The sequence below is a fragment of the Rhinopithecus bieti genome, unplaced genomic scaffold (genome assembly GCF_001698545.2).
Source record: "Rhinopithecus bieti isolate Rb0 unplaced genomic scaffold, ASM169854v2 scaffold_77291, whole genome shotgun sequence".
In the NCBI taxonomy this organism is placed as follows: domain Eukaryota; kingdom Metazoa; phylum Chordata; class Mammalia; order Primates; family Cercopithecidae; genus Rhinopithecus; species Rhinopithecus bieti.
The window spans coordinates 687,471-700,333 of NW_016829743.1; the positions used below are offsets into that span (position 1 = coordinate 687,471).

The window sequence follows — 12,863 nt, forward strand, 5'->3', positions numbered from 1 at the left end:
TTTTTTTTTTTTTTTGAGACGGAGTTTCCCTCTGCCACCCAGGCTGGAGTACAGTGGCGTGATCTCAGCTCACTGCAAGCTCCGCCTCCCGGGTTCCCGCCATTCTCCTGCCTCAGCCTCCCGAGTAGCTGGGACTACAGGCGCCCGCCACCTCGCCCGGCTAGTTTTTTGTATTTTAGTAGAGACAGGGTTTCACCATGTTAGCCAGGATGGTCTCGATCTCCTGACCTCGTGATCCGCCCATCTCGGCCTCCCAAAGTGCTGGGATTACAGGCTTGAGCCACCGCGCCCGGCGCTTGAGGTCTTTTTTAGCCTACTGTTTCTGTGATTCTTCCACTTCTCCCTTTGTTCCCAGGTGATGGGAAGATAAGATGTATTTATCAATAAAGGGTAGGAAAGTATCTGTAGTGTTGTCTGATTAATGACTGGCTGTTATTGTGTTGGAGTCCAGCTAAACTGAGGCTTCCTGAGGAGCGGTACATTCATATACCTTTAGTTTATACTTCTTATGGAACACTAGAAGGTGACTTCACTACAGGTTTTTTTCCCCCAATCCCCAAAGTCCCATATTATACATGTGTGTGCTTTTTTCCTGTTGTTACGTACAAAACAAACAGACAAAACACAACACTTCTTTCTTTCCAAATGAGAATCTCTTTGGTTACTTATTAGCCATGTTACTCTCTTGGCTCTCCTTTACCATGGCCATCTGGATCTTTTGGAGTATATAATTTTCTGTGCTTTTCTACTCTTAAAGGAAACTGGTGGTGACAAAAGAGAAAGAGAAGAAAGTGGGACTGTATACGATCTTTGTGAATCCTGCCAATACCCACCAGTTTGCAGTGGGTGGACGAGATCAGTTTGTAAGGTGAGTTTGTGGCTCTTTTGTGTCTTTGACAGTTTATAAGACTGATTACCGGTGCTCCTTTATGGAGAGTTATGAATTTTCTAGGAATCCATTAACTATTATCTTGGATTTTTTACCATTTTCCAAAAATCTTACATGCCTTTGGAGATGTTCTGTTCACTAATGTAACAGTCTCTGAGGGGTGACTTTACATATTTTAGAGATTATCAAATTTTGAAGTTAGATGATGGTCAGGTGCAGTGGCTCACACCTGTAATCTCAGCACTTTGGGAGGCGAGGCAGGTGGATCACCTAAGGTCAGGAGTTTGGGACCAGCCTGGCCAACATGGTGAAACTCTGTCTCTAAAAAAAAATGTAAAAATTAGCCAGGCGTGGTGGTACATGTCTGTAGTCCCAGCTACTCAGGAGGCTGAGGCAGGAGGATCACTTGAGCTCAGGAGTCAGAGGTTGCAATGAGCCAGGATTGTGCCACTGCACTCCAGCCTCAATGACAGAGCGAGAGTCTCTCTCAAAAAAGAAAAGAAGTTGGATGAATTTACCAAGGTCCTCACATGGCAGCTAAGCCGTGAATTTAGGTTTACCAGCAACTGCTGTATTAGTAAATAATCTTCTACCTTTTTCATATATAAATAAACATGCACTAGAAATTTTATTTTACTTTATTTATCCTTTTTTTTGAGATGGAGTCTCACTCTGTCACCCAGGCTGGAGTGCAGTGGTGTGATCTCAGCTCACTGCAACTTCTGCCACCCGGGTTCAAGTGATTCTCCTGTCTCAGCCTCCCAAGTAGCTGGGATTACAGGCGCCTCTCACCGCGCCTGGCTAATTTTTGTAGTTTTTGGTAGAGACGGGGTTTTGTCATCTTGGCCAGGCTGGTCTTGAACGCCTTACCTTGTGATCCACCCACCTTGGCCTCCCAAAGGGATTACAGACGTAAGCCACCACGCCCGGCCTAGAAATTTTAAATACTGGTTTTCAATTCAGAAATAGTTTGACTTGGGAGCACTTAGTGTGAACTGAGGGTTTTTTGACTTTCACTGTCCTGAGCTACCACTTTTTTTAATCCATAGTGATATCTTTGTTACTGTGAACACCTTTTGTTAACACTGGCTCTTGATACATGACCTAAGGAAAACACACTGTGAATTCAATCTCCATATGTATTAGTTAATTTCCTCTGACCCTTAGTAGTAAGCTGTATTCATCCCTATCCATTTGGCCTATTTTAACTATGTTTCTTTGGGCTCATCAGTTAGAAAGGAGAGAGGGGGACAAGATCACTAGAAAAATGAGTGACTTTTGCTTTCCTAATGGTAAGTGAAAAGCGTCATCTTCCTTTTGAAATGAGAGCACATTTTATAGCTGTATTTCCAGATTCATTTTATTAGTAAGAATCATGGGGAATAGGGTACATTTTTAGAAAATACATGAGAGATGACTTTGCCTTGTTCAGGAATCCTGGACAAAACCTTGTTTCTCTGTTCTTCCCCTATTCCCATTTCTTCAAAAGTCATTTCCTCTAGTTACCAACAGTCCTCAAATGTGTAGCCATAGATTTTTTTTTCTTTCTTTTTTTTTTTTTTAGACAGACTTTCGCTCTTGTTACCCAAGCTGGAGTGCAATGACACAATCTCGGCTCACTGCAACCTCCACTTCCCGGGTTCAAGCGATTCTCTTGCCTCAGCCTCCCAAGTAGCCAGGATTACAGACGCGCCACCACGTCTGGCTAATTTTTTGTATTTTTAGTAGAAATGGGGTTTCACCACGTTAGCCAGGCTGGTCTCGAACTCCCGACCTCAGGTGATCCACCCGCCTCGGCCTCCCAAAGTGCTGGGATTGCAGACGTGAGCCACTGTGCCCGGCCGATTTTTTTTTTTAGATAAGAAGCTGTTGATCAAAAAGGGTTGTACTTTTACACATTTTCAGTTGCTCCCCCTGCCAAGTTGAGCATTCACTGAAATTTCGAGTTGGGAGTTCCTACTTAGAGCTCCAGGTTACTTGAAAAGTCTGTGTCTCTAACGAATTCCACCACTAGGACCAAGGTGTTTGGAGGGGAATGTAGGAATTTGCTGTATTGAGAACTGTAGTTCATATTGCCTTAACCCAAAGCTGATACTTTCCCAGGGTTAGAGTAGGACTTAAGAGTTTTAGCATTTCAGCACAAGGAGAAATACTCAGATCTTCTGTCTCTTATCAGCCTCAGTATCCTCTATTGGCTATTTACTTGGCAGAAGTTACGTGAAGATTTTTGGTTTTTTTGAGACAGAGTCTCACTTTGTTGTCCAGGCTGGAGTGTAGTGGCTTGATCTCGGCTCACTGCAACCTCTGCCTCCCGGGTTCAAGTGATTCTCATGCCTCAGCCTCCCAGGTAGATAGGATTACAGGCATGTGCCACCATGCCTGGCTATTTTTGTATTTTTAGTAAAGATAAAGTTTTGCCATGTTGGCCAGGCTGGTCTCGAACTTCTGTTTTCAAGTGATCCACCCGCCTTGGCCCCTCAAAGTGCTAGGATTATAGTTGTGAACCACCGTGCCTGGCTACATGAAGATTTTGAGGCACACTGATCCTACTTGAGCAGGTGGCCCTTTCAGCACTCCAGCTCTTCTCTGACATTAGGTTACACTCAACTTCTTTGGCACCTCTCCTGCGCAGGCAACTGACTGTTTTGAGGTTTCTCCTTTCTTATTCTTTCTTTGAAAGAACCCGAACAGCTCATCTTCTGGTATAAATTTGAAAACATTTTTGCTGAATGTTTTATATCATAACATCACTAACTTTCACTCCTAACCTAAAGAAATTACTTCAAGGGAATACAGAGAAATAGCTTACTCATCCTCAAGGCTTTTGCATCATAAATACTGAATTTTAGTTTAGGGTTATTAAAAAGTATTTAAGGGAAGCTCTGGGGAGACATGCTTTTGGCCTGTGGTAACAAAAAAAAAAAAAAAGTAGGCAAGTAGAGGAGGTATAGGTATGAGTCCCTACTATACCTGCTAAGCTAAGCTAATTCCTGCTTAGCTTAGTTTTAAGAATTTATAGGAGTAAAGAAAAAGAGGATATATGAGATGAATCATTTAGTGGTAAATTTGGCAGTGTGATTGGCTGACATGAAAATTTATTGCTAAAGGATTAAGAATAGGCCCTGATTGATGAAGCACAGTCAGTAAATCATCTCTTCACTTCCCAGTTCTTAAGCCAAAATCAGCAACACTGAGAGAACATTAGATTAAAGGCAGGTACAGAAGAGAGACTTAGGGTAACAAGTTAGTGGGTGCCTGAAGGCATGTGGGAAGAGATGTGGTAAAGGTATGAAGAGGATTGTAAAGCTATTCCTTATGTGACTTAAAATGTCAAGAGGCTTGGTGTGGTTTCTCATGACTATAAAACTAGAGGACTTTGGGAGGCCAAAGCTGGAGGATAGTTTGAGGTCAGGAGTTCAAGACCAACTTGGGCAATATAGCAAGACTGTGTCTCTACCAAAAAAAAAATTAAAACATTTTAGTTTTTTAATTAATTAAATATCACCAGATGTGGTGGTATGCTCCTGTAGTCCCAACTGCTTGGGAGGCAGAGGTGGGAGGATCTCTTGAGCCCAGGAGTTTGAGGCTGCAGTGAGCTGTGATTACACCACTGCGCTCCATCCTGGATGACAGAGTGAGACCCTGTCACAAAAAAAAAAAAATAACTAAAAATAAAGTAAAATATAAACTATCAAGGACCTATCATATGTTCAGAAAGTAGTAGGAATGTTTGTATTAATCTTTCTATGCTTACTGTCTATCACAGGGCTTGACAAACTGTACTGCTTGTTTTTATAAATAAAGTTTTATTGGAACACAGCCATGGCCTTCATTTACATGTTGTTTATGACCACTTTCATGCTACATGGCAGAATTCAATAGTTATAATAGAGATTAGATGGTTTGCCTGTTGACCAGCTTAAAACATTTACTGTCTTGTCCTTTAAGAAAATGTTTGCCAAACCTTGTTTTAGCATCATATGTAGAATATAGTAGGTTATTAATAAACACTTAGTTGGGGTGTATGGCTTATACCTGTAATCCCAGCACTTTGGGAGGCCGAGGCAGGATAATCTTTTGAGGCCAGGAATTTGAGACCAAACTGGGCAGATGCTGTCTCCACCAAAAAATAAAAATATTAGCCCGGCATGGTGGTGTGTGCATGTAGTCCCAGCTACTTGGTAGGTTGAGGCGGGAGGATCGTGTGAGCCGTAGATGTCAAGGCTTAAGTCATCAGTAACCTAACTGCCAAAGCCAACAAGATACTTTTCTTTTTTTTTTTTTTGAGACAGAATCTCGCTCTGTCGCCTGGGCTGGAGTGCAGTGGCCGGATCTCAGCTCACTGCAAGCTCCGCCTCCCGGGTTTACGCCATTCTCCTGCCTCAGCCTCCCGAATAGCTGGGACTACAGGCGCCCGCCACCTCGCCTGGCTAGTGTTTTGTATTTTTTAGTAGAGATGGGGTTTCACAGTGTTAGCCAGGATGGTCTCGATCTCCTGACCTCGTGATCCGCCCGTCTCAGCCTCCCAAAGTGCTAGGATTACAGGCTTGAGCCACCGCGCCCGGCCAACAAGATACTTTTCAAATCTTTTTCTCTACTCTTGACATTATTACTCCTTCCCTGAAACACCTTCTCTCCGTGATGTCCAACCACTCCTTAGTGTTGTTCATGGGTGTGTCTTCCTTTTTCCACCCATTAAATGCTGATGTCCTCCAGCATCTCAGTCTTCAGCTCTCATCTTGCTCTATACCAGGGAATTTTAACTTGAAGTACAAGTATTATGTGAACCTCCAGAAAGTGTGCTTATGTGCATTTTTCTGGGAAGAAGGGACTAGAGTTTTCATTATATTCTGAAAGAGGCCAGAGATTCTAAAGGAGGAAGGGAAAATCCTCTCTATATTTTCCCCTGGAGATCTAATTCCATTACCAGTGCTTTAACTACCACCTATATACGGATATATGACTTACATCTGTGTCTGCAGACCACACTTATTCTGAGCTCTAGACTTATACCTACTTGACAAATGGATATAATTAACTGATGATTTCAGCCAGAAAGTCTCAGTGGTGAGTTGAGGACCAAAACCAGATTAGGATAGACTGAGAAATGAATAGGAAATAAGGAAGTGGAAATATTGAATGTTGATCGTTCTTTTCAGTAGTGTGACTGTAAGGGGAAGGAGGAAAAAAGCAATAGTAGGAAAGGACAGTCAGTAGAAGGATTTTTAGAAAGTGGCCAACTGGTGATGAGGAAGAGGTTGAGAAATGAGATAATCATCAAACAAGGTCCCTGGAAGGATGAAATGAAGAGCATTTGTCAAAAGATTGACCCTGAGATTGGAGGAGACTGGGTGAGGACAGATACTAGATCTGTCTTGTTCCTCACTGTATTTTTAGCACCTAGCATAATATTTGACACATAATGTGTGTATCCTAAATATTTGAGTTTAAAGCTTGGATTAGAGAGAGGAAGGAAGGTGAAGGTGTAGTGTGCTTGATAAGAATGTGGAAAGGAGAGGGAGTCTTGAGCTATGGGTGGTAGTTTTTAATAATTATTGTGGGGTATGAGAGGGAGAATAGGCCAAATAAAGTTTCAAGGAGGGATTACGGACCCACTGACTTACATTAAGCATGGTTTCTGCCCGTGAGTAACCCTTTTCGGTAGGTAATATACACATAAAAAGCTCCATATTAATGTTAGCTGTTTCAGTGAAAATTATCAGTATGTGATATAACACTTGAGGAGAGAGAGAGACAACTTCAGACTGACAGAATTGAGGATTGCCACTTAAAATGGGAAGTACGTGGATGAAGGATTTAGGGTTTGATGCTAGGTGTGGTGGCCCATCCCTGTAATCTCAGCACTTTGTGAGGCCAAGCCAGGCAGATCACTTGAGGCCAGGAGTTCAAGACCAGCCTGGCCAACATGATGAAACTCTGTCTCTACTAAAATACAAAAATTAGCCGGGAGTGGTGGCGTGTACCCGTAGTCCCAGCTACTTAGGAGGCTGAGGCAGGAGAATCGCTTGAACCCACAAGGCAGAGATTGCAGTGAGCCGGGATCATGCCACTGCACTACAGCCTAGGTGACAGAGCAGGACCCAGTCTCAAACAAACAAAACAAAGACTTGGGGTTTGGAAATGGATTGGAAAAGGGATGCCCTTTAAGAAGAGCACAAGCCAGAGCTTGGTTTGGAAAATGTTGTTTATTTTCATCCAGCTGGCATTTTCCTGCCACTACATCAGATTGTAGCTCGTTAAGGGATTTGTTTGTAAATTTTTACATTTTCATTGCTTTTCCAACTATAGGATTTATGACCAGAGGAAAATTGATGAGAATGAGAACAATGGAGTACTCAAGAAGTTCTGTCCTCATCACCTGGTAAGATTCATGAAGGGCCAGTTGCTCCAGGCTTCCCTGACTCAACCCCAAGGCTGCACCTGAACTTGTTGGTATGGTGGGAAGAGCTTGGACTTTCAAGCCAATCATCTGGATTTGATTCCTGGCTTTACCACTTACCAGCCTTGTGATCTTGGCAGTCACTTCACTTCTGATAGCCTCAGATTTTTTAATCGACAAAATATAAATAAAAATAACTGCCTTGCACCTTGATGGTGAGGCCTAATGAGACAATGTACATAAAATGGCTAGCACACAGATGACAACCAAGAGAAAGCCCCAAGATGCTACCCCCTGAGGTGGTCATGTTTCAGCAGTTGTACTCTTGTCTCTGTCTGTCTTTCTCAAATCTCTGGGAGAAGATATAGGGGAGTTTGAAGGAAAAGCTGTTTCCTGAAGATGGTATAACAAATGGGGGGGTGGGGCATCAGTCAGTATCTGCTCCTTATTGCAGGTGAACAGTGAGTCCAAAGCAAACATCACCTGTCTTGTGTACAGCCACGACGGCACAGGTACGTGAGCAGGGCCCAGCTCCTAGGCTGGCATGCCCCCTCTGTCTAGGGAGCTGCTGAGCCAGTGAGGCATGTGCCCTCCAGTGCTCACCACTGTGCTATAGCTCCAAGTAGAGCAGCTGGGGAGTAACTGCTGATGGTGAGCACATAGCGGGAGGATACAGCAGATGACCCTTGGAGATGCCAGGTACCATTTGCAGAATGCTGCAGATGATATTTGGCAGGGCCTGTCCTGAAGCCCAGGTTGCTTGCCTGAGCAGGTTCTTATGCCTTTGACTCATTCCTGAGGTAATGGGTATGATCTTTTTGAGCATTCTGCTGCCCCTGGGTTGGCAGTATGTTCCTAGTCTACCCTGTACAGTCGGACTTGCCTGGTGTTCCAAATAAGATGGGTGCTACACCTGGGTATTTGGAGGGGGCACTACTGGCAAGAAGCCCCACCCCAACCCCCAACTCCTGGTCCCTGCTTTTTTCAGCCTTTGCCTTCACTGCTATGTTCTTGTTCTTGGCAGAGCTCCTGGCCAGTTACAATGATGAAGATATTTACCTCTTCAACTCCTCTCACAGTGATGGGGCCCAGTATGTTAAGAGATACAAGGGCCACAGAAATAATGCCACAGGTGAGACTGTCTTCCTAGGTTTCTGTGGCCCAAGCCTGGTGGCTTTGGAGAACCACAGTGTCTTGCTCAGGTTATAGAAATAGAAACTACCTGCCTGTGTTGCCATGGGCACTGAGTGATTATCCTGAATTGGACTGGAGTTTTCATGTTTTCTCCACTATGCTAGAGGGGAATGCACTCAAGAGCATCTCTTGTCACTCCAATAATGTTGCTTCTAATTGTTTTGGACATAAGGAGACTAGACTAACTTTTTGAAGATTTCAGGTAACTTCAAAATCAGCACAAATGTCTTAGGGAGTCAGGGAAAGCCCTGTTTAGTCAGTGGTCCTGAATTACTTAAATAGGGAGTGGCCTTATACCTCTAGGAGGAGGAGTAAACTATTCTTTTAGATGAGGCAGAAGAGGAGGAATGGTGGTAGTAACTAGCCCAAGATTGGCCTGTTTTGTTCCTTTGGGGCACATTGAAATCACCTCATGTGTTTTGTTTTGTTTTGTTTTGTTTTGTGTTGTGTTTATGAGACAGGATCTCACTCTGTTGTCCAGGCTGGAGTGCAGTGGTGCAATTATGGCTCACTGCAGCCTCGACCTCCCAGGCTCAGGTGATCTTCCCACTTCAGCCTCCTGAGTAGCTGGGACTACAGGTGCATGCCTCTACACCTGGCTAATTTTTGTATTTTTTGTGGAGATGGGGTTTCACTGTGTTGCCTACGCTGGTCTCTAACTCCTGGGCTCAAGTGATCGGCCTGCCTTGACTTCCCAAAGTGCTGGGCATGAGCCACCAATCCCAATCCTGTTGTTCTTTTAAAAATAAGTTTGGCCTTAACGCTATATATTCTGATTTAGTAGGGATGGGATGGAACTTGAGCACTGAGATTTTTAAAAACTACCCACGATTCTAATGTCCAGAAAAGTTGAGGAATCATTACTCTGTTGTTACGACTCCTAACAGATACCTGTCATGATTTTGTCTTGGAGATAGCAGTTCCTTTTATTTTTTTTCCTGAGCTGGTAAGAAGGGAGGGAAAAATCTGTTCTTGGATCTCAGTACACAGGCAGATGAAGGAAGGGTGCCAGTCTCATGGCCAATATTGTACTGACCATAGTCATTGGAACTCTTGGCTTCTTTTACTGATTCTGGAGAGTGGAACCCTGTTAATGGTAGCAAGCACAGATGACTTGCTTCTTGAGGCAGTTGTGGCATATACCTTCATCAGTCTCAGATCAACTGATGACCCCAAAAATATTGACAAAGTACCAGTGAAGTCCACATATCAAAGATAATCCTAGGCCATAAGACAGTACTGCCTAAGAGTGGACACAGCTGGGACGAATCAGGGTGGGACAGGTAAGGGATTAGAGAGGCCTGTGGTTGCTTGCTAGGGTATAAACTTAGAGACTGAGGCTGCTGCTAAAGGATTGCAGATTCCTCTGCCCTAAGGAGCGAGCTCTTTGGGAGAATATAAATCATCTCTGGGACTGTTGTGATTCTTATAACTATCTGTTAAACATGCATAATCTCTTGATGTGTTTTGAGAAAATGAAAATAATTATTTGGCCCTCAGCTGATTTAGAGTTTGTGAATAATTAAATTCCCTTTGAGATGAATATATATAGGCCTGATGCCAACCCTCATGTGGTTTGTTCCCTCATTTATCGTTTCAGTAAAAGGCGTCAATTTCTATGGCCCTAAGAGTGAGTTTGTGGTGAGCGGTAGTGACTGTGGGCACATCTTCCTCTGGGAGAAATCATCCTGCCAGATTATTCAGTTCATGGAGGGGGACAAGGGAGGCGTGGTGAGTATGGTATGCTGAGCTGGCTGGCTCCCTAATCTCTCCAGTCATTAAGGTAGGTTTTAGCAGGGACACTGAATTCTGTGACTACATAATACCATGTTTTAGAGGTCCAACCAGCCATAAAAGGCTAGTTAGCCTGGGGGTGCTGAGTTTTTGATGGAGTATTTTCTTCCTGTTCCTATCTTCTGTCCCTGTCACAGTTTATTGAGACAAGAAAGGGATCTTAGGGAAGAACCTCTGTCCTGTCCTGAGTGATGTAACTTATCTCTAGGCATGCACCTTTTCCAAATGAAAAAGTGTTAGTGTTCAGGGCACACCCTCGTACACAAGGCTAAAGATTTCTCTATTGTCTCTTCCCTTTAAACTAAGTAGTGATCTTGGCTGGATCTTAGATCAGCAGATAAAAACTATAAAGAGCATTTTTTGGACAGTTGGGAAAATTAGAATATGGTTTATACATTAGATAACATGGTATTCAATATTAAATTTATTTGATTTGATTACTTATGTAGGAGAATATTCTTGTACTTAAGAGATACATGTTGAAGTATTTAGGGGTGAAGTGTCACGCTTACATTCAAATAGGTAACAAACACATATAAATGTGTATATGTAAGGAGAAAGCAAATGTAATTTTTTTCTAGTAGCTGAGCAGTCTGCTTGCTGTATAACCCATGATCATATCATAGTCTGCCTATCCTTTGAGTTCTGCAGACCTCTGTGGAGTTAGGTCAAAAAGGAAGAGTGAGAATCGAGTTAGGGAATGAAGAGCCATCAGCTCTTAAGATGTATCTGGTTAACCGTATTTTTTTTTTTTTTTTTTTCATTTTGAGACCTAGAATTAGGAAAGAGTTCAGTTGCTTTCTGTTATAAGGTTTTTGGACCACAGGAGATGGGAAAAAGACAGTTTGGAAGACTAAATTATACTGATTGCCCAGAATAGTCTGGTTACCCAAGACCTCTAAGGAATGACTGAGACAGCTTAGTCTCTCTTCCTTTTTATTGCTTCTTAGCTGTGGGGAACTTCAAAGAGCCTAGCCATCTCTTGATGAGGTTTTTTTCAGAGAGTGGTTTTAGAATTTAGAATGGTTCCTTGCAAACAGGATCCCATTCCTTATGTTTTTCTTGCCCTGGTATGAGGGTATTTCAAATTTTCTTCTGGTTTCCTCTAAATTTTGGGGACCTGGGACCTGCATAGATCTAGGGTTTTTATGGTTTGAATACAAATGGAGAGGAATCTAGAAGTTCAAGGTGTGTCTCACTCTTCCCTGCTTCATTTCCTACTCTTCCATAGGTCCCCCTGTGTCATCTGCAGTGAACAAACCCAAAACACTTGAGTCTTAATGGGAATTATGCAATAGGCATTTAGAAAAAGGAAGTCAGAAGGGGCCAGTGAATTTTTTCTTGACATAAGCTATTGCCTTGCATTCTGTTCCAGAGAGATGCAGGGCTGAATGCCCTCTGCCAGGCCAGCATTTGTCCATTCTCCAAAAGCATTCTGCAGGCCAGTTTGCTTTTAGCTCAGCCAATGCCAGGGTTTGATGATTAACCCATTTGCCCAGGTGAGGAAGGCATCTACTTGGGATGGGTGGGGCTTAGGCCTAAGTTTTAGTGGTCCTAAGAGTAAATAAGTAGAATAAGAGATATAGAGGCTACCCCTGAAGCAAATTTCCTTACATATTCTTGTCTCTGTGTAAGCTGAATGATCGATGTGGTCTTTTACTTGGCTCCCTCTGTTCTGTTTTTGGTCCTAATTTTCCAGCAGTGGGGGTCACCAGGCACTAGTTTCAATGTAGTAGACTCAGCAGTTCTATATCATGCAAATTGTAAATGTAGAGTAGAATGTAATTGTAACGTAGAATGTTAGAACCAAAGATCTTAGAAGTTATTTTCTAACTTGCCCAGATCTCCTGACTCTGATTTGAGGATCATTTCTTTGTTCCCATTCAGCTTCACAGGGACAAGAATGGGGGGTGGTATCAGAGGACAGCCCCTTAGTCTCCCAAGAGCACTTTGATGCTTGATCCCGTTCTCTACATTCCCCCAACCCAGTCATCTAAGGCCAGAGCTCTTTTCTCTGCTCAGGCATTATTGACAGGATAAGTCCTGGCATTCAGACAGGTCTGGTGAAGTGACCAGGTACTCTGGCCCAGAAGTTCTCTGTCGGCTCCCCCCGCAGGCTCCAATTCAGGTACTGTATGTTATTCTCTTGTTCCTCTTGCCACTGGCTTTTTCCTTAGTCTTAAGTTCCAAGGAATTGTTCCCCTGCGCTTTTTTATTTTGCTGACTTATTCAAGCAGAGCTAGCTCAAAGAGTATAGGTCTGTAACAAGGGCTTATTAGGAGATAGATGAAAAAGTTCAGGTTTGTATGTGTAAGTTGTCCGTTACTAGAGATAGATATTATTCCAGGCATTGAACTGCACTGCCTAAAACAGCCCAAAGGTAAACTTCACAATAGGCTGATATGTGGAATGGGAGGAGATAAAGAACGAGGTTTCTGTTTTATTCATAAGCTCAGTCTTAGCTTCAGTCTTTTCTGAGCATTTGTTTATTTGTAAGATGGAGTCAAAGTAAGTGGGAAGTCTGTAGGTCAGCTCTGTTTTTTATGCCTGTCCTTGACTTATCCTCAGCTGTTCTCTGCCTGGGCA

At 43.0% G+C, this 12,863-nt stretch overlaps 1 protein-coding gene across 15 annotated transcripts in view; it reads left to right on the forward strand.

The window, feature by feature from the left end:
* The window catches only part of DCAF8 (DDB1 and CUL4 associated factor 8), a 48,825-nt gene that overhangs the window by 31,692 nt on the left and 4,270 nt on the right, over positions 1 to 12,863 (forward strand). For 13 of the 15 annotated variants that reach the window (XM_017864815.1, XM_017864826.1, XM_017864825.1 and 10 more), the window contains 5 exons: positions 758 to 868; positions 7,199 to 7,271; positions 7,744 to 7,801; positions 8,314 to 8,421; positions 10,084 to 10,214. In XM_017864815.1, the coding sequence (XP_017720304.1) occupies positions 758 to 868; positions 7,199 to 7,271; positions 7,744 to 7,801; positions 8,314 to 8,421; positions 10,084 to 10,214 (481 nt within the window). Of the gene's footprint in view, positions 1 to 757; positions 869 to 7,198; positions 7,272 to 7,743; positions 7,802 to 8,313; positions 8,422 to 10,083; positions 10,215 to 11,652; positions 12,406 to 12,863 lie in introns of all 15 variants that reach the window. The other 2 variants (XR_001883952.1, XR_001883951.1) reach the window with 2 other exon arrangements.